Source organism: Bubalus bubalis, chromosome 11, assembly GCF_019923935.1.
Source record: "Bubalus bubalis isolate 160015118507 breed Murrah chromosome 11, NDDB_SH_1, whole genome shotgun sequence".
In the NCBI taxonomy this organism is placed as follows: Eukaryota; Metazoa; Chordata; class Mammalia; order Artiodactyla; family Bovidae; genus Bubalus; species Bubalus bubalis.
Window position 1 is genome coordinate 83909467 of NC_059167.1, and position 19767 is coordinate 83929233.

At 39.4% G+C, this 19767-nt stretch overlaps 1 protein-coding gene across 1 annotated transcript; it reads right to left on the reverse strand.

The window, feature by feature from the left end:
* Window positions 1-1108: 1108 nt before the first annotated feature.
* SENP8 (SUMO peptidase family member, NEDD8 specific) lies at window positions 1109-19721 on the reverse strand. Its single transcript, XM_006056914.4, has 2 exons — window positions 19552-19721; window positions 1109-2561 (listed from the first exon to the last, which is right to left on the reverse strand). Exon 2 carries the CDS (start codon window positions 2525-2527, stop codon window positions 1889-1891), a length of 639 nt encoding a protein of 212 aa, XP_006056976.1. The 5' UTR covers window positions 2528-2561; window positions 19552-19721; the 3' UTR covers window positions 1109-1888.
* Window positions 19722-19767: the final 46 nt, after the last annotated feature.

A 19767-nucleotide genomic window follows, 5' to 3' on the forward strand; every position in this document is an offset into this window, starting at 1 on the left:
TGTAGTCAATATGGATACAGCAAAAACTAAAGATAAAAATAAAAGGGTATCTGAAAGCAGGATGGTTCAGTGTGGTAACTGCTCAATCCTATTTTGAATAACCTGCTTAAAACTGAATATTTTGAAGCTGAACTTTGCAAACTGGATCTTTCTGACTCTAAAACAAGGGAACACAATACCAACAAAAGATCTTTTCCCTATTACGTACCATGTAACATCTATGGTGTATGGTCATGCAGGTGTATAACTTACAGGCTGCTATCGAGTAAAACATTACAAGTAGACTCTTAAGTTCTCCTGTCATTTACAATGCTAACACAAATGACATATTCCAACTTTTACACAGACTAACTTGTGGTACAATTCAATCATGCTATGTATCTGGAAAGGAGACCTTTGGTTTCAATTTTTAAGACTGTACTAGTTTAGGTCAAAAAATTTCTTTCTGGGACAGGAAAGACTGCTCCCATAGGTACTGTTTTAAGATGGAGACAATCTGACATCTAGATATACATTATCATTATCAGAAAGACAGCAACTTTTCCCAGAGAAGAATCTGAGCTTTTCAGTTTAGACTATATGCCTAAGCCAACAGTTATTGAAATATTGCCTTATCATTATCTACACTCCTGGCTTCAGCAATGGTGCCCTTTTGCTCTTCCTCCCTCCCTATCCCACCTCTATGCCTGACTGCCTGTTCCTCATTTTTTTTTCCCCTGCTCCCAGCTTCCATTAGATATCCTTAATTATTTCAAATATACTGACTTGAAATGAAAACTTTTTTGGTGGCTTTCTCTTTGACTTTTAGTTTCAATTTATGCCTGCTATGTGACCTGTACTTATTTACACTTACTGGGTTTTCCCTTCCTGACTAAAAGGAACTGGGCTATTGCCTCTGTGGTCACTGAGTGGTGAGGTTATTTTGAGCCATGAGGGCTGGGGGCAGGGTTAGGCTAGGAAGGTAGCTGAAATTATAAGTTTCACAGCTGAAGCTAATCTTTAGCTTTCAAGTCTCATATACATTGCAATCTAATCCTCATTAAGAATAGAATATGTGTATATATCACTTAAATTGTTATTTGAAATAACTGTAAAAACACATCCATAATTTAGAAGGAACAGCATTTCATTTTACTCTTGGTTCCACATTTCAAAAATTACACTGTCTGCATTTTGAATTAAGTGAAAGAATTAAGAAAGGTCACTTTTTCTCCTTTGTATCTCAAAAATAAATGAACTTTGACTAAGTTTCAGATGCAAAACAAGAGGTCCACCACAGGTATTAATTTTAACAAAGTTATTTAAGATTCCCCCTTTCTTAAAGTGCTCCAGGAATTAGATGGGTGACTATGGGCTAACACCATCTTTATCAAGTATTGGCAAAGGTTATAGCTGGGAAAGCCTTTGCTTGTTGAATGGAAGAGGAGGTATCACAGAACTGAGTAACTGATAAAACTTCAATCTTGAATTAGGTTAGGTCTTGATCTGCTTCTAGCTAGTTGATCTCTTGAAATATGTGGGCTGTGCAGTAAGTTTTTGGTTGCTGTATGATTTTCTTCTTGCTTCTAAATTTCACATATTCTCAATTTGTTTTACAGGTCAACCTTTTTTCTTTGGACTAAACCAATGTGGATAAGGGAGCCCAAAAGGGAATTAATCAGTTTTGGTGCATATTTTGAAGACATCTTGACAGAACATATTGCTCTGAAGTTAGGGTTAAAGTGACACTTTGCATTAGGATAATGTGGAGGACAACATTCTCTCGGGAGAAAGTAAGCATTCTAAGCTTTCCTCTCCTAGGCATCTTCCCTCAGGCACTGAGACTGCAGCCATCCAATTCATGGGGACAGGCAGAAAGAGACTTCAAAAGTCAAATACATTTCAACAGCTAATTTTTAGCAAGTCTGGCAATGAGATCTTTCCATTCTTCTCTCTTCTTTGTGATGTATGTGGGAGTGAGTAGCTGCAGTAGTGATTCTGGCTGTTGTCTAAAGAAGTTCTGACACAAGGCCTCAGTGTTACAGATCACGTACATCCCACAGTCATAGCTGTTTTGTTGAGCAGGGGCTTTCTCTTCCACAAAGGCCAGTTTGTTTCCTTTTCTGCCTAAGAAAGCCTCTAGTTTCTCTGCTACCTGTTTTGCATGGAATGAGTTACTACTACCATAAGAATCATAATGAAAAAAGCCATTTTTATCTTGCAGATACACCAACAAGCTCCAGTGGGTTCCCCCAGCTGCATGGTTGGAATTATCATTGATGGCTAAAAATATAACTCTCTTATTGGGGAGGTCCAAGGGTTCAAGGAACATGGCGATTTCTGCTGGGTTGCCAGTGCACTTGATGAACTGAGTAACTTCGGGGCTGATGAAACAGACGTGGTCAGAGCAGTCATGAAACTGACTGTTGGCAAAGTACTCAAAGGCAAACCCAATAACATGGTCATTGAGCCAGCCTGGAGGGTCCAGGAGTGAGACGTCTGACTGCCGCAGAAGACTGTCCATGTAACTCAAGACTACTGGGTCCATCTTGTACTGACCAGCTGCTCAGAAATTCCTGAAGCTGAAGGAGAGGCAGAAGACAATATTTACTGTTGATTAAGATACTTGACTGTAAAATGGGGATCATAAATAGCAGTTGCTCTTACAAGGTTTGGGGTAAAGATTATACATAATTGTCAAGTGTTTAGCAACCATGCATGGTTAAGGATAAACATTAAAAAAAAAAAAACAAAAAAAAAACAAAAAAAACAAACCTCTAGTTTAACAACCAGAATGAAAATTTTGGAAATTCTCCATATGAAATTAAAAATCTCTTTAAATGCTGAGATTAGTTAAAATTGTAACTAATTGTTCTATCAAACTCTATATCATTAACCATGTATTCACCCCTTTAATGAATATGCATTAAAAGAATGGCAAATTATATTAAAGATGAATTTTCAGAGTCCAATTTAAATGTTACTAATTACTAAGGGAAATAGTTTCCATTTCAACATTAATTTTCAAGAGATAAGATAAAATATTGCTTCCTCATTGCATGATGGAAAGTGACAGTGATTAGAGTTGCAGTTAAAAGGAACTGTAATTTCAAGAACAGAAAACAATGGGAGAAATACAAATGAAATTCATTCCTGAGTCTTCCCTGTTAGTAACATGAATGACAGTCTTTCCCGTCTTTAACCTCAAGGGGTAAGATAAAGACTATACAGTGTTTATAATGTAACTTAGAAATTCTTTTGGCAGTGAAGTGTGGCAAAGGAATCAGGCGATCTGGGTCTAGCCCTAGTTCTACCACTGATTTGCTGGTATCATCTGATTTTTGTCCTTGTTTCTAGTTATCTGTAGAAAGGGCCCAGAGAGTTGTAGAAAAGGCCAAATAATTTTACTTGAAGGTATTAAAAAGAGTATAAAATAAAATGTTGTTCAAATAGTATTTATGTTATTAATTGGATAACAGTAAGACAATAAGAATTTGGATAGAGGTCCAAACCAATCAAAGCAAATACGGTTTGGAAACAAGTATCCATTTATACATCTTGTTCAAATGAAGGCATGACTAAATTAAGAGTGGGAGCAAGACAAGTCATATAGTAAGATTTATATGCTCATGATCCTCTTAAGCAAGGTGTTGATAGAGACAAGAAGTCTGATAAGTGTGGTAATGTTGATATGACATTTAAACTCAGAGTTTACTGCTTATGCACTCACTTGGCACCATAACAATATTTCTAGAAATCACAAAGCAATAAATTGTCCCATGCAGATTGAGAGTACAAAGCAAAGTGTATTATAAGAAAATAATACTGCTATGAAAGACTGGGCTAGAATAGTGACATCAATTTAATCAATTCTGGCCATTAGATCAGTTATTTTACCACTTGGTTCGAGTATTAAAACAATAACATTTTTTGACACAATCATTTTCATATAATCAAAACCCTGCAAAAACCCACAGAGTGAAATAAATGTACTCCTGAAGAAAAGAAAGCTAAAGTAATGATGTAATTAGGAAGCACCAAAGATGGTTTTTCTGTGCATACAGAATATCATAATATGAACTATTTCAAAACGAATACAAGGCTGTTGATGAGTGTATATATCTATATAAAATAAGATGGCATGAATTAAGATTTTTCTTAAGAAGAAAGAATAACTTGAGCAGAGGCCTAAACTGGAGCCAGGAAGAAAATTAACGAGGCATACAGCACGTTTGTTATGGGTGGGCCACAAATTTGGCTCTTAGCTTTTGGCAGCTAACTACAGAGTGTTAAGTTAAACATTCACAATGTCCATAAGGGAAAAACAAAGCAACTGCTCAGGAGAGGTAAAAGCATTCTTTGTATTAAGGTCAGACAGATTTCTCTCAAGAAATTTTCATAAAAAACATGGAGTTATCATAATGAATGCCCATAACATCTTTACATTATGGGACATTAATATATATAACATATATGGGGTATATCAGAGAAGGCAATGGCACCCCACTCCAGTACTCTTGCCTGGAAAATCCCATGGACAGCGGAGCCTGGTAGCCTGCAGTCCATGGGGTCGTGAAGAGTGGGACACGACTGAGCGACTTCAGTTTCACTTTTCACTTTCATGCATTGGAGAAGGAAATGGCAACCCACTCCAGTGTTCTTGCCTGGAGAATCCCAGGGACGGGGGAGCCTGGTGGGCTGCTGTCTATGGGGTCGCACAGAGTTGGACATGACTAAGGTGACTTAGCAGCAGCAGCATATGGGGTATATAATATTGTTGTAAAAGATGAAATAATTTCACAGTACTATTTCTAATAATGATCTTTAATATTCAGTCTGATGGGAAAAGAGAAAACAGCAGCAGCTGTGGAGAGGCTAGGTGCTCAGCTGGTTGCTGATGGGACTGTATTTAAGAATATATGAGTATGAAAAAGGAATGACTGCATGTGCATTGAGCAAGGCTTCTTGACTCTCTCCTGCATGTCTTCAGTGACTACTAGGAGTGGTAAGGGCCAGATTGCAATGCTTGCTAAATACCTGGAGACCTGCTCTCTAAGCTGCCAGCTGAGATCAGTCCTGTACATTAAGAGCAAATCCAACTAGGGATAGCAGCTCACAAGAAGGGTGTCTGAATAGACATGCATCTAGCCGTGGAGAGTGTGTCCACAAGCAGGGTCAAGATTTTCTCTAGAAAATAGTTTTTGTGCTTTGTTTGATTTTGAAAACATCTGACATATAGGTAATGTGGCAATCAAGGACTTAATTCTGTTCCATACAGCATGATTGCAATAGGTTAGCTGTAACAATTCTAAAGCAAATGAAACCAAACTGGTCAAACCACCTTGGCCAAGAAAATGGATGCCAAAGTTCACATCTTAAGACTTGAATTTTAGACTCCATTCTGTTGCCCAGTGGCTATGTCATCATAAAAACTACTTCATTTCTTTAAGCCAGTTTCCTTTTCTGTAAAGTGAGAATATTAATACATGACTTTTACCATAGGGTATGTGTCAATATTAAATGAAGAAACATAGGTAACTAACATTTTAAAAAATACAAGGTAGCATTTCTGGATATCTACTGGGTCATCAGGAAATTTACATCCCAGCAACTGACAACTGTAGTGTATCACACTGAACAAATGTTTACTGAATGGTTCCTATGTGCTAAGGGGCTAGAAAATCAAAATGGGAATAAAAGTCATAGTTTCTACCCTCACTGAGCTTAACCCTATTATGTTATAATGAACCCATAATGAATATATACATCTCTTTTACTCAATAAATTCCTATCAAGTACCTAATGCAGATGGAGAAGGAAATGGCAACCCATTCCAGTATTCTTGTCTGGAGAATTTCATGGACAGAGGAGCCTGGTGGGCTACAGTCCATGGGGTAACAATCAGTCGGACACGACTGAGTGACTAACACATACACAGCTAAAGCAGGTGTCATGGAAAATATAAAGATGTGTAAGGTGGCTTATACTCAAAAGAAAAAAACTGGTAAACCACAAATAAAATGAATTCAAAAGGGAAATGGATGGAGAGCTCAAATCAGGAAAGTCTTCAAGGAGAAAGTGGCATAAAAGTGGGCTCTTGAAAAGCAGAGAGGTGGATGCATGGAGAAGGGCATTAAGAAGGCAGAGACAAGGAAAGTGCCTTTAAGTTTAGTCCACTCTGGCTGGAATGAAGTGCAAACAGTGATGCAGATGAAGGCTGGAGGAAGATTATTAGAAGTTAGGTGCTGATAAACTGATTTCCAGGTATAAAGTCTAGAACTTATATTGGAAGAAATGGGGAGCCATTAATGGCTATGTCAATGCTTTAGAAAGACTGATGATTCAGGCATAGTATATAGGATTAACTGGTAGGGAGACCCATTAGAGATAAGAGATCAATTTGATTTTTAATGAAAGGTAGGAGGAGGATATGACCTAAACCAGGGGAAATGGTAGTAGGAGAGAGGCGAGGAGGAAAAGATATTATAGACAGAATCAGTAAGGGATCAGAGGAAGGTAGATAAGAGAGAAGAGTTAAGAAACAGTTTGGAGGATTTTGTTGGAGTGACCAGAGGGCAATGATCCCATCATTAATGGGGTAAGGGGAGAAAAAAAAAGAGATGGGAGCAGACCTAGTACAAGAACCAGGAGCCATTTAGAACCATCCTAGGGATATTTCCTTTCTATATGGCGAGCACTGTACTTAGCATATCTGAGGTACAATTAATGTTTGTCAGATGAATGAAATACTTTTAAAGGGAGTCAGGAAATACAAATTAAGGGAAATAAGGCATATACAATTTTTATACTGTAATATCCGTTTTTGCTTTAGCTTTGTGTTTTGTCTGTTTTCTTCTGTTGATTATTGGTAAATGCCTTTACAATTAAAAAATCTATGTTTTTGGTCTTGGTGGATGGTATAGGAATACTGGGGACACAATGACTTCCTCATAGTTCTGTGTAAAACTCAACAAAATACAGTACAGTCCTATGTTTTGGAGCCAGGAGGCGTTGAGTTTGGGCTGACTTCCACTTGCTAACTGTGTGACTGGCTTGGCAAGCTATTCATCCTCTTTCCGGGCCTCATTTTCCTCATGAGTAAAATGAGGTAATAATAAAACCTGTCTCTCAGAGCTGCTTTATGAATTAAAAACATGACTGAAAAGACTTAACACGTTCTCTGGTAGACAGCAAACTCTCAAGGTAAACTTGTTTCCTTCCCCATTCCCTACATATTTTGGGTGGTTATAATGGACCTTAAAGATTTCTTGAAAATAAAGAGTCTGTTTGTCTCTTTATACAAAGCCACAAAGATAGCTCCAGCCAGGGCACGACTGTGCATTTGAACATCACCTTTGACATAAGCAGAGGTGAAGGCTACCACCACAGAACAGCAGTCTCTCGACCTGAGTGAAGCACTGCTGTTAGGGCGTCGTCAGCGCGCTCAAGCCTTGTGGTTCTGGGGTTCACTTTATTATACCTTCCAACTTCTGTAGCTAAGTGAACACTGCACTCAAAGTATAGAACACTTCCTAAAATATTTAATCTTAACAAGAGACTATTTTTTAATATTCATCTTAAAATCCTTAAGGTGCATATGACTTGAATATTTCTGTTATAAAAACCAGGCAATTAAGTAAAAATTAAAGGGAAAATTATAACTCAACAAGAACCATTCTGATTTCCTGCTGATGTAAGTAAGGCAAGAAGCTGCCGGTTCAGTAGGAAAAACACTAGGTTGGGAGTCAGCAGACTTGGGATTCAATTCAGATCTGCAATCAACCAGTTGTTTGACTCTGGATAAGACATTTAAAACCCTTGGGTCTCAGTTTTCTCATTTGTAAAGTGAGGTTTGGACCAGATAAATAGTGGTTCTACCCAGGGAGGCACGTCAGAACCATCTATGAGGATTTTAAACACACGATCTATCTCTGGGGGGAGGGTCTGGGCACCTGTATTTTTAAGATGTTTCCAAGTGATTCTATGATTTCTACAAGATTCTTCTAGCTATGAGCTTCCCCAGTGCCTCAGTGGTAAAGAATCTGCCTGCAATACAGGAGACTCTAGAAAAGTGGGTTCAATCCCTGGGTCAGGAAGATTCCCTGGAGAAGGAAATGGCAACCCACTCCATTTTTTTTGCCTGGAGAACCCCATGGATAGAGGTGCCTGGGGTTACAACGAGTCAGACATGACTGAAGCCATGACCACCACCACCACCTCTAGCTATAGGGTTCTACAATTCTAAGCTCTCATCTTTAAAATCTTCCCTTCCGCTCTAAAGTTTTACTGGAACAAAATCATGCTCATGTGTTCACATATTCTTTATGGCTACTTTAAAAAATGTTTATTTATTTATTTGGTTGTGACAGGTCTTACAGGTGGTGGCAAACTCTTCCTTTGAAGCAGGTAGGATCTAGTTCGCCGACCAGGGACCAAACCTGAGCCCTCTGCAATGGGAGCGAGGAGTCTTACCACTGAACCACCAGGGAAGTCTTTTATGGCTGCTTTTCAGCTTTAAGAGCTCAGTAGCCTGTGAAGTCTAACATATTTACTGTTTGGCCTCTTAGACAAAAACTTTGCCAGTCTCTGGTCTAGACCACTATAATGTAATCTGTTGTAAATGCATAGGTTGAATTAATTTTAAGAGCTTTTAGGGGTCTAATAAAGCATTGAGGCTATTTGTTAAAATATCTTAGAGATTAACCTTTAACTAGAGGTATTACTGCTGATTCAATGGGAATTTTTAATGAGGAAATGCTTAATTAGTAGATATAAGAACTGTCTACTTTATAGATGCGTGAGTAAATATTCATTTTATAAGATCAAAAATACACATCAAGATTTTAATTAATAAGCATTTTAAAGTATGTAGCAATTCTCGTAACTTTTGGGATAATATGCCTGTTGTGGTTAAAGTAACAGTAGTGATCCAGATAAGCGTTACTGTAAAGCCCCAAAGAAAACCTACCATCTCAGAACTGTGACCTTTGTTCATTCCCCCCCCAAATTATTCAGTAAGAGTTCCTTAAAAAAAAAGGAACAGCTTCATTCACTTATGTTTTTAAACACTGTAAACTGCAAAGTGCAGCTGTTTACTCATTTTAAGTGAAGATTCTAACAGTCAGTAGTTTCTAAATGTGATTTCCTTTCCCCCTCCTCACTCCCTTCAGTTTTTAAGTTGTATCAAACTGCAACTGCTCACAAATGTGGTCAGCGCTCCTATATATACATGGCTAGCTGCTAGCAAGATTCAACACACACCAAAAATCAAACATAGGCTAACTCCAATGTATCTTCTTAGAGCTTCAATTTCACAAGCATTAGGGGAAAAGAGCTAAGCAATTTAAATATTTTTTAATATCTTAAATACTAAATATATTAAATATATTTTAATCAGTGACTTACAATACCTTAATTATTAACATGAACATGGATATAACAGCATAAAATGCAACATCAGCACAGATTTTTAAAATAAGAGATTAGCAGAGCACTTTTGCACCAGAGGAAGGCAATTATCTCTGCTTCATTCACCCTACTCTGCTGGCTTGGACACTTCAATGGAACAGTTTAGTCAGTCTCCATACTTGATAGCTAGAGGTGGTGGTCAGTGGTTCAGTCATGTCTGACTCTTTGTAACCCCAGGCACCTCTGTCCATGGGATTCTCCAGGCAAGAATACTGGAGTGGGTTGCCATTTCCTTCTACAGGGAATCTTCCTAATGCAGGGATTGAACCCACGTCTCCAGTCTCCTGCATTGCAGGCAGATTCTTTACCAACTGCCTGAAATGCAGGAGACCTGGGTTCGATCCCTGGGTCAGGAAGATCCCCTGGAGAAGGGAATGGCAACCCATTCCAGTATTCTTTCCTGGAGAATCCCATGGACTGAAGTATAGCCCAGGGGGTCACAAAGAATCAGACATGATTGAGTGACTAACACTTTCATACTTGATAGGCCTGTAACATAAATCACTAATTCTTAGGAACCAGATTCCCTAATATACCAATTGATAAGTCTTGCTGATTCTACAGCCGAAATGTTCTGGACCTGTCCCAACACTTTCCATCTTCACTACCACCACCTCAGTCAAGTCCATCATTATTTCTTATCTTGATATAGCCTAACACGTCTCCTTATTTCTACTATTGACCCCTCCAGTAAATTCACCATACAGCTGTCAAGAGTAATTGTTCAAACATTTAAGTGAGCTCACATCTGTCCTGTCTTCTGGCAGTACACTATCACACTCAGGAAAAAATGTGAACTTCCCACCCTAGCTGCTTACAACCCCTCCTCCCACCTCCCACCCCACCCTCCAATGATTACATGGCCCTAGGCACCTCTCCAACCTCATTTCCATTACTCTTCCCCCTTGCCCACTAAGCTCCAGCCACACCAACTTTCCTCAAACACGCCATGTTTTCTTCCTCCTGAGGGCTGGGCTACTAGCTGTGCCTGAACCTTCTAGTGGTTGGCACCATGTGTTGGGTAATTTCAGTTTGCTGCTACTGCTAAGTCACTTCAGTCGTGTCCGACTCTGTGTGACCCCATAGACGGCAGCCCACCAGGCTCCCCCGTCCCTGGGATTCTCCAGGCAAGAACACTGGAGTGGGTTGTCATTTCCTTCTCCAATGCATGAAAGTGAAACGTGAAAGTGAAGTCGCTCAGTCGTGTTCGACCCTCAGCGACCCCATGGACTGCAGCCTACCACGCTCCTCCGTCCATGGGATTTCCAGGCAAGAGTACTGGAGTGGGGTGCCATTGCCTTCTCCGAATTTCAGTTTAAATGCCACTTATTCAGAGAGCTCTCCCATGTTCATCCAAAACAAGAGGCCACCACTCTCTTGTCCTCTAATTTCAATTCCTTGTGGAACCGAAATAGACAGCACTTGTGGTTATCTGACAGTTCCTTTTTCCCTGTTTCTTCATTAATATTTTCACCCTCTCCCCGAGGCCAAAAACATAAGCTCCATAATCATAAGAGAATAAAGAACCTTCTCTCCCTAAACTTGCTTACCATTCTGGTCCCCTGGACCTTCAACAAAACTTGTTGGGGCATATGCTCAGTAAATAGTAATTGTAGAATAAATGGATAAATGGATACTCACCTGATATGAATCATGTTCTGCAAAGAAATTTGTACCTTTGAGCCTCAGAAGTGTAAGTGAAAGTCGCTCAGTAGTATCCGACTCTTTACGACCTCATGGAATAGTCCATGGAATTCTCCAGGCCAGAACACTGGAGTGGGTAACTGCTTCCTTCTCCAGGGAATCTTTCCAACCCAGGGATCAAACCCAGGTCTCCTGCACTGCAAGTGGATTCTTTACCAGCTGAGCCACCAGAGAAGCCCCTTAGATGTATAAAGGACTTTAATTCCTTTTAGTCTAACTTCCTACCCCATGAAGGAATTTTTCATTTCTACTCTCAGGGAAAAACATGCAGGAGTCTGACTTACAACTAGCTGTGTAATATTAGAGCAGAAATAGCTAAGTCAATACAACTGTAAAAAAACAAATCCATGCAGTTAGACATTTTAAATATGATGATGAAGACGGTACAAATCAGTGGGAGAAATTTAGGGATTATTCCACGTTTTCAATGATCACTATGTCTTACAGCAGTGCGGTCCAGTAGGACTTTCAGTGACAATGGAAATGCTCTTCATCTGCAATGTCCAATATAGTAGCCACTAGCCACACTAGCTATTGAGCACTTGCAAAGGGCTAGTGAGACTGAAGGACTGATTTTATTTAATTTTAACTCAAATTTAAATAGCTACATGTGGGCAGTGGTTACTATTTTGTTTTTTTTCAGCTGCATCTCGTGGCATATGGGATCTTAGTTCTCCAACCAGGGATTGAGTGCCCTGAAAGCTCGGAATCTTAACCACTTGACTACCTGGGAAGTCCCATGGCTACTATTTTGGACAGCACAGTTTCATAGAATTTTATAGGCATTTCAGGAAAGAAAAAGATTACATGGTTAAGTAAGTTAGGGAAACGCTACATCCCCAAACTCCTTATTGTTGAATCACAATGCACACAGGCATATGAGAGGCTAGGAGAGGTTCTGCAATACAGAAACTTAACTTTTCTCAGTCTGATTCTTTCCCAGCTCCTTTGACCAATGAAACACTTTTTGTTTTGTTTTGGTATAGTATCTATTAACACCTCACTAACTGTGTAGTGACGTTTGGGATATGCTAACTGGGAAATTAAATGACACTGGGACAATTTGTTAATCATTTGATTAGCAAAAAAATGAAGCTAGATCCCTATTTCAGACCTCATATTGAATTCTATTTCAGATCGAGTGAAATTTAAACACTAAAAAGTGAAACAAAAATATTAAAAGAAAATAGAGCTTAAAAACACTTTATACAGCTGGCCAATACACACATGAAAAGATACCCAACATCTTACTCGTAATCAAGGAAATGTACGTTGAATTAAGATTTCATCGTTCACCTGTTAAATTAGCAAAGATGGGAAAACTGATAATAACGGGCATTGCTGAGTAACTACAGGAAAATGCAGTCTCACTGTAAACAGGAGTGTAAACTAATGTGAGTTTTTTGAAGGATAATTTGCCATTATATTTTAATATTTTGGAAATATGTAGGTATTACACTTTCAGAAATTCATCTTAAATGAAACTTTAGGATACATACAAAAATTTAACAAGGATGTTTACCACAGTAATATTTGTAAAAGAAAAACTGGAAATAATCCCAAAGTTTAAAAGAGGACTGGTAAAATAACAGGGTTTCCATTTAGTGGAATACTTTTCAGCCATTAAAAAATAATTTATTGACATAGAAAGATGCTCATAATATGCTGTGAAAAGAAAGGTTATATAAAAATTTGTACAAAATTAGTCAAGGATGATAGCTATCTATAATAATACAGTTTTAAGAATAGGATTTTAATACTTTTTAACTTTTTTCTTCTAACTTTTGATATTGCTTTATTTCCCCCCTTTTTCTAATGAGTATAGAACCAGGAAAAACAGCTACTTTCATTCATTCAAGAAAGAAATGTAGCACCTCTCACTTTTACAGTCACCTAAAATCTATCTAGTCATTGGAAAAGACTCTGATGCTGGGAGGGATTGGGGGCAGGAGGAGAAAGGGACGACAGAGGATGAGATGGCTGGATGGCATCACTGACTCGATGGACGTGAGTCTGAGTGAACTCCAGGAGTTGGTGATGGACAGAGAAGCCTGGCGTGCTGCGATTCATGGGGTCGCAAAGAGTTGGACACGACTGAGCGACTGAACTGAACTGAACTGAAAATCTATCTGGAGCTTCCTTGGTAGCTCAGACGGTAAAGAACCTGCCTGCAATGTGGGAGACCGGGGTCTGATCCCTGGGTCAGGAAGATCCCCTGGGGAAGCAAATGGCAACTCACTCCAGTATTCCTGCCTGGAGAATTTCATGGACAGAGGAGCCTGGCAGGCTACAGTCCACACGACTAACACATACACACACACACACGCGCGCGCGCAAAATATGTTTCTTTGACTTGCTGGTCTCACTTATGTCCTCTAGGAAAAAAACAGTAAGTCTAATCTCTCTTGCACAAACTTTCAAACACAAATATTTAAACATAATCTGATGTTCATTAAAATTAGATTACATCCAACTTTTCATGTATAATTCCATTTGTAATTTCACAAAATGAATCACATTCAAGAACAAATGTGCTTTTCATGTCAGCATAAGCAGAAAAATTTTCAGGAAGGAAGCTGAAGTCTTATTTTTTGGTTTCAATTTCCCCTAATTAAACATTTCCTTTTAATGCTAGCCTAACCCATCCAGAGATCTGTATCAAGTGGCATGTAAAAATTACCATCAAGATTTTATATCTTTCTTAAAGACAGAGATTAGTTTTCACTCATGCCTGCTATCTTCAGTGCCTGAAAACACAAGATTGTTAAAAACGTAAGATTTTTCAATTTTATAAGTTATTTATGTGTGTGTGCTAAGTCGCTTCAGTTGGGGTCCGACTCTGTGACCCCATGGACTATAGCCCGCCAGGATCCTCTGTACACAGGATTATCCAGACAAGAACACTGGAGCTGGTTGCCGTGCCTTCCTCCAGGGGATCTTCCCAACCCAGGGATTGAACCCCCAGGTATCTTACATCTCTTGCACTGGCAGGTAGGTTCTTTACCACTAGCACCACATGGGAAGCCCCAAATTATTTATAAATTTGAACAATATACCTCTCACATGAATCTTTTACCAACAGAGGAATTCAGCTCTCAAAGCAGAAAAACTATTTGGTATGATGATGATGCCTGGTAACTCATCAGCCATAAATTCCATCTGGCCCTCCCTTGGGCCAGGGAGATAGACTAAGTAACCTTTTAGGATTTCTTCTAGCACTGAGGCTCTCTATTTATGGTTCTGTTACTTATTAGGCATGGTTAAGGGGTCACGGATCAGAAAAAAAATTTTTATTCTTAGTCTACCATTACACTTCAAAGGTTTCATCTATAATTGTGTCACAATTTTTCTTCCCCTTTCCTATATACTTGGTGTAAATACCAGCCTTTTCTAGAAATGATTTTGTTTAAATTTTTTGAGAAATGACTTAATTGTAAAATTTGAAATGACTGGGACTGTAAATATAGTGGATGGGGAGGACACTTTTAATGAGAGGTTTGAGTAAGATATATTTTACAAAGGAGTAGACAGAATTTTATTTAGTATATAGCTAACATTATACCTTAGGTGATAAGATGTGGTCAAGCTGAAGTTATAATCTGCCTGGTTTCATAAATAATCACTGCACACACAGTAGCTGTATGCAGACATCTGGTTTAAAAGAGAATGAAAAAGGCATCGTTTTTAAATTATTTGTCTTGTAGATTTCAAAGTCTGGTAAATTATTTTTTTCCATAGTTAAAAGGTAAACTGTTAGTACAAACTCCTCTTTAATGAGTCTCAAAAATGTGCTTGGCGAATAGCAGGTGCTCAATAAATATTTAATGAACAAATAAAACAATGAATTTGTTTTATTGTGCTGATAGGAAAACAGGGTCTGATGGGACCCAATTGTGACATACAGAATTTATCTTTAAATGTTAATTAACACAAATACTTGCTGAGTTATCTGATGAGGTCTGAATTACATATTATTAAATAGGACTAAACATTTCCAGCATCTACATATTTTAGCTGTTAAAGTGCGAAGTTGCTACAATAAACAGTAATGGGAAAATTATAGCCAGAAATCCACAAGTTACTGTTTTGAAGGAATTTAACCCATCACACTACTCTGAGACAGCATTTACTTATTTTTTTGGCCGTGAGGGAGGGCAGGCCTAAGATTTCTTAAATCTACAATATAGATGCTCAAAAAAAGTAACCGTGACCAGGACAATTGTTTCAGTATCACAACTGTGTTCTAGTGCTTTTATAACGGATGAATGTTCAAAGGTGTAGTCATCTAATTGGAAGCCAGAGAAAGGAACTTTCAGAGATTTTCTGTAAGTAATGAAAATCCCTCAGAAATTTCAAGAATACTGCTTTAAAATAGACCTGTTCCCCCATTCCCTAAGTAAAGGAAACTTGAACCATACCAATAGGTAGATAGACTAGTGAATATAAACTAGTCATGCTGAAGAAAATAGAATCTGGTTCAGAAAACTAACTTTACATTACTTACTTGGTTTAGTAACACCTGGGCCTCAAATTTAATGTTTTTAATAATATGGTTAAAAAGGCACATCATTTGGGGAGTCACTGGGGTTTGAGCAGTAAGTTTTCTATAGTCTGGGAATGGTCAATTTCCAAAAAGATGGGTTCCCTAGGCCTTGAGGACTTCCTTTTTGTTTACTGATGCATTTACCCAGCAAAGAAGGTTGAAGGGGATTGGCAAGGAGATGAGTCTTTTCCTTAAAAAAAGTCACAACTGTAGGCCTCACAGGTGTAGACGGAAATATAACCAAGAAAGGCCTTGGCAACATCTAGGAACCTAGATACATGGTAAAGTGAAGTTGCTCAGTCGTGTCTGACTCTTTGCGACCCCATGGACTGTAGCCTACCCGGCTCCTCAGTCCATGGAATTTTCCAGGCAAGAGTACTGGAGTGGGTTGGCATTTCCTTCTCCAGGGGATCTTCCCAACCCAGGGATTGAACCTGAGCCTCCCGCACTGCAGCTTTACCGTCTGAGCCACCAGGAAAGCCCAGATACATGGTAAAGTCACTGCTTATTAGACATTCTAACATTATCCTTATAATACAAAAGAAAGGGCTAGCCTCTTGACCTGGAAAAATGCTAACAGATCTCTACACAGGTGTGCACCTCTTTGTTGAAAGGCATGTAATTTAGTCCAATCTTTTCCTTTAGGTTGGTCACACTGGGGAAATAAAGGAACTTAGTGGCACCCCATTCCAGTACTCTTGCCTGGAAAATCCCCTGGACAGAGGAGCCTGGTGGGCTGCAGTCCATGGGGTGGCACAGAGTCAGACACGACTGAAGCGACTTAGCAGCAGCAGCAGTAGACTCTTTAGAGATTGCTTTATGATAAAATTTAGTTTTTTAAAAAATTTAATTAATTGCTGGTCTGGCCTCTTCATTTCTATCTTCTCTTTTGATAAATGCAATCTGTACATTACTGCTAATTATTTTTCAAATAGAACTCTAGTTTCATTATCCTGCTCCAAGTTTTTAAACATTTCTCCATTGTCTACCAAAATTAAGTACAAACTACAGCATAGCATTAAATAATTTCAACAAAAATAGCCCTATCAAAAAAAAAAATAGCCCTATCTTTCCCAATTTACTTCCTTGTACTTATCCTATATAGATAGCCACAAGCTGAGTTCTCAAATTATTAGGCAACAGTAGATCAGTAGCAGTTACTGCAACTAAATTATAGGAAAAAATAAATTGCCAGTTCCCTATGCTGATTCCAACAGAAAGGCTGAGAAGTGAACACTGCTCAAGTACCTTTCCAAAACACTTACTTGATCTGTTGTGATCTTGTTTAAAACCATTACAGTGAGCTATTTATAAATCTAGGATCCCTGGACCAGAAGGTGGCTAGAATTAACGGTTCCATGAACTTGGATTAGGGAAAAAAATTGCATCTTTTCAATAACCTCTGCTGCTGCTGCTAAGTCGCTTCAGTCGTGTCCGACTCTGTGCGACCCCAGAGAAGGAAGCCCACCAGGCTCCCCAGTCCTTGGGATTCTCCAGGCAAGAACACTGGAGTGGGTTGCCATTTCCTTCTCCAATGCATGAAAGTGAAAAGTCAAAGGGAAGTCGCTCAGTCGTGTCCGACTCTTAGCAACCCCATGGACTACAGCCTACCAGGCTCCTCCATCCAAGGGATTTTCCAGGCAAGAGTGCTGGAGTGGGGTGCCATTGCAATAACCTCTAGCTGAAATTTAACATCTTCAATAAGTGTAGTCAATAATCCTCATATTACTGGTGTCTTTGTCACCAATAGGAAAATACTTCCAAATCACATTAAAGTTGTTACAGGTGTCTCAAAATAAAATTTATACTCATCACTATTTTGAAATTACATAATTAGACCTGGTACCATAGAAGGCTGAGCACCGAAGAATTGATGCTTTTGAACTGTGGTGTTGGAGATTTCTCCTGAGAGTCCCTTGGACAGCAAGGACAGCAAGGAGATCCAATCATTTACCTAAAGGAAAATCTATCCTGAATATTCATTGGAAGGATTGATGCTGAAGCTCCAATATTTTGGACACCTGATGGGAAGAGCTGACTCATGAGCAAAGACCCTGATGCTGGGAAAGATGGAAAGCAAGAGAAGGGGACGACAGAGGATGAGAGGTTGGATGGCATCACCAACTCAATGGACATGAGTCTGAGTAAACTCCGGGAATTGGTGATGGACAGGGAGGCCTGGCGTGCTGCTGTCCATGGGGTCGCAAAGAGTGGGACATGACTGAGTTACTGAACAACAGACCTGCTGCCTGATGTTATTTAATGTGTAAGGAATCGCATATGTAACTCCATCACACATGTTTTTATATTTTTACAACTTTCAATAAAAATAACTTCATTTGTTTCTATGTATTTTATTTTATACATCTTTATTATACATATTAATTGCTTGTAGAATATAACCTAAACACTTTAGCATGGAATTCAAGGCTCTTCATTATCTGTTCATACCCACTTTTTCATCTTCATCTCTGTCCCGCCCCTACTTTTCATACTAAACTCTAGTCACACCAGACAATGGTGACTCACTCTTATCTGGTGGCTGGTAAGTTTTCGAATTAACCCTAGTTAAACCATTCAATGGCTTGGGCTTTGCCTTACACAGACTTTCTCTGCCTGCCAAAATAATTCTTTTAAAGGTTTGTTTTTCCTAATACTACGAGGTCCTAATAGGGCTGATCTTAAATCTCTCTCATTCCTTACTTAAATGATTGATGAATTATAAAACACAGATTCTAAACTGGCAAGGCACTGTGTATTGTACTCATCTCTAGGGGTCTGAAGTTTGCTCTTGGATCTCATACATTAGCCTAGCTTTGATCTTTTGGGGGAAAGAAATGAGGATGGCTTGGAGCTGGAAGCCTGGATCCCCAGCTGATCAACCCTGGATGGAAGGGAAAAGAAAAGAGAGCAGTAACTGAGGTGGGCCTGATTAAGACTGAAGGATGGAACTGTGCCAGAGGGAAAGGCAGTTGAATGGTTTTTAACTCACAGCCTTACTCATCAATTTAAAGAAAATATCGATACCTGGGTTTAATTGGTCTCAGGTGGAGCAACTGCATTGGTTTTATATTTAAAAAGCTTCCCAGGTGACTCTAACGTGCATACAAGATTGAAAGCCACGAGTATTCTTGGTTTTCTAACTCGTACCAATAAATTGTCTTCTCAGTTCCATGGTATTTTTATGCCCAAAAGACTCCCATCTTGAAAACAGTCTTGTGGCCCACACGCTTGCCCCTAACCACTTTACAACGATGTTTTTTAAAGGGTAGCCCTACACTTGGATGGTTTTCACCAGCTATATTCTTTGATTAACTTTTTACTCTTTCGGCCAGTACTAGCACATGCTTTTGTACTTTCTGCTTCTATTTCTTTGACCACCTACTGCTCACTAGCCTTTTAACAAAAATTAAGAGTGACTCAAAGGTCACCTTGGAAGGGGTTCCTCAAGTCTTTCTACACATTCATGCTCAAGAGTATCCTGTAGGTTTTTTTCTCCCTACTTTAATTTTACTTTACTACCACTGCGAATTATCTCCTCGTCTCTGACAGAGCGCTTCAGAAAGCTGAAACTATTTCATTTGCTTCTGACTTTCTGGAGTCCAACGCACAGAAACCATTCAGTGAAAAGTCTGAGGGATGAATGAAAAGTAGAACTAGGAAACGGAGGTCGGGGGCGGGGAAATACAGGGCGTGTGTGTGTGGCAACCCGGAGAGGGGGCTAACAGGAGTGTCGCTGAGAATTCTTGCCAGAATTGGAAATGGGGCACAGATACGCTAGATCTCCGTGGACCGCAAAGCGGTCCCCTGCCCGGACCCACATATCAACAAACCAAAGTAGGGAGCAGGCTTCTTACCTGCTTCGGGCCTCACCACCCCTACCAGCCTCCCAGCAGCTCTGTACTGGCCGGAAAAGCAGCGCTGCAGTCGCAAATCCAGAGTTTTCTACCCCCAACATTGCGACATTCCTCTCTAGTCCTCTAAGGCAGAGGCTCCCAGCTGTGCCGTAAAGTGAGGAAGAAAAGTTTGGGCGGGGCCGCCTGAGGCCAATGAGACAGGGGCGTGTCCGCCCG

What these genes read in the sequence shown, in the direction of transcription:
- SENP8 (XM_006056914.4), bottom strand. Translation starts at nt 2,527, where the DNA reads ATGGACCCAGTAGTCTTGAGTTACATGGACAGTCTTCTGCGGCAGTCA.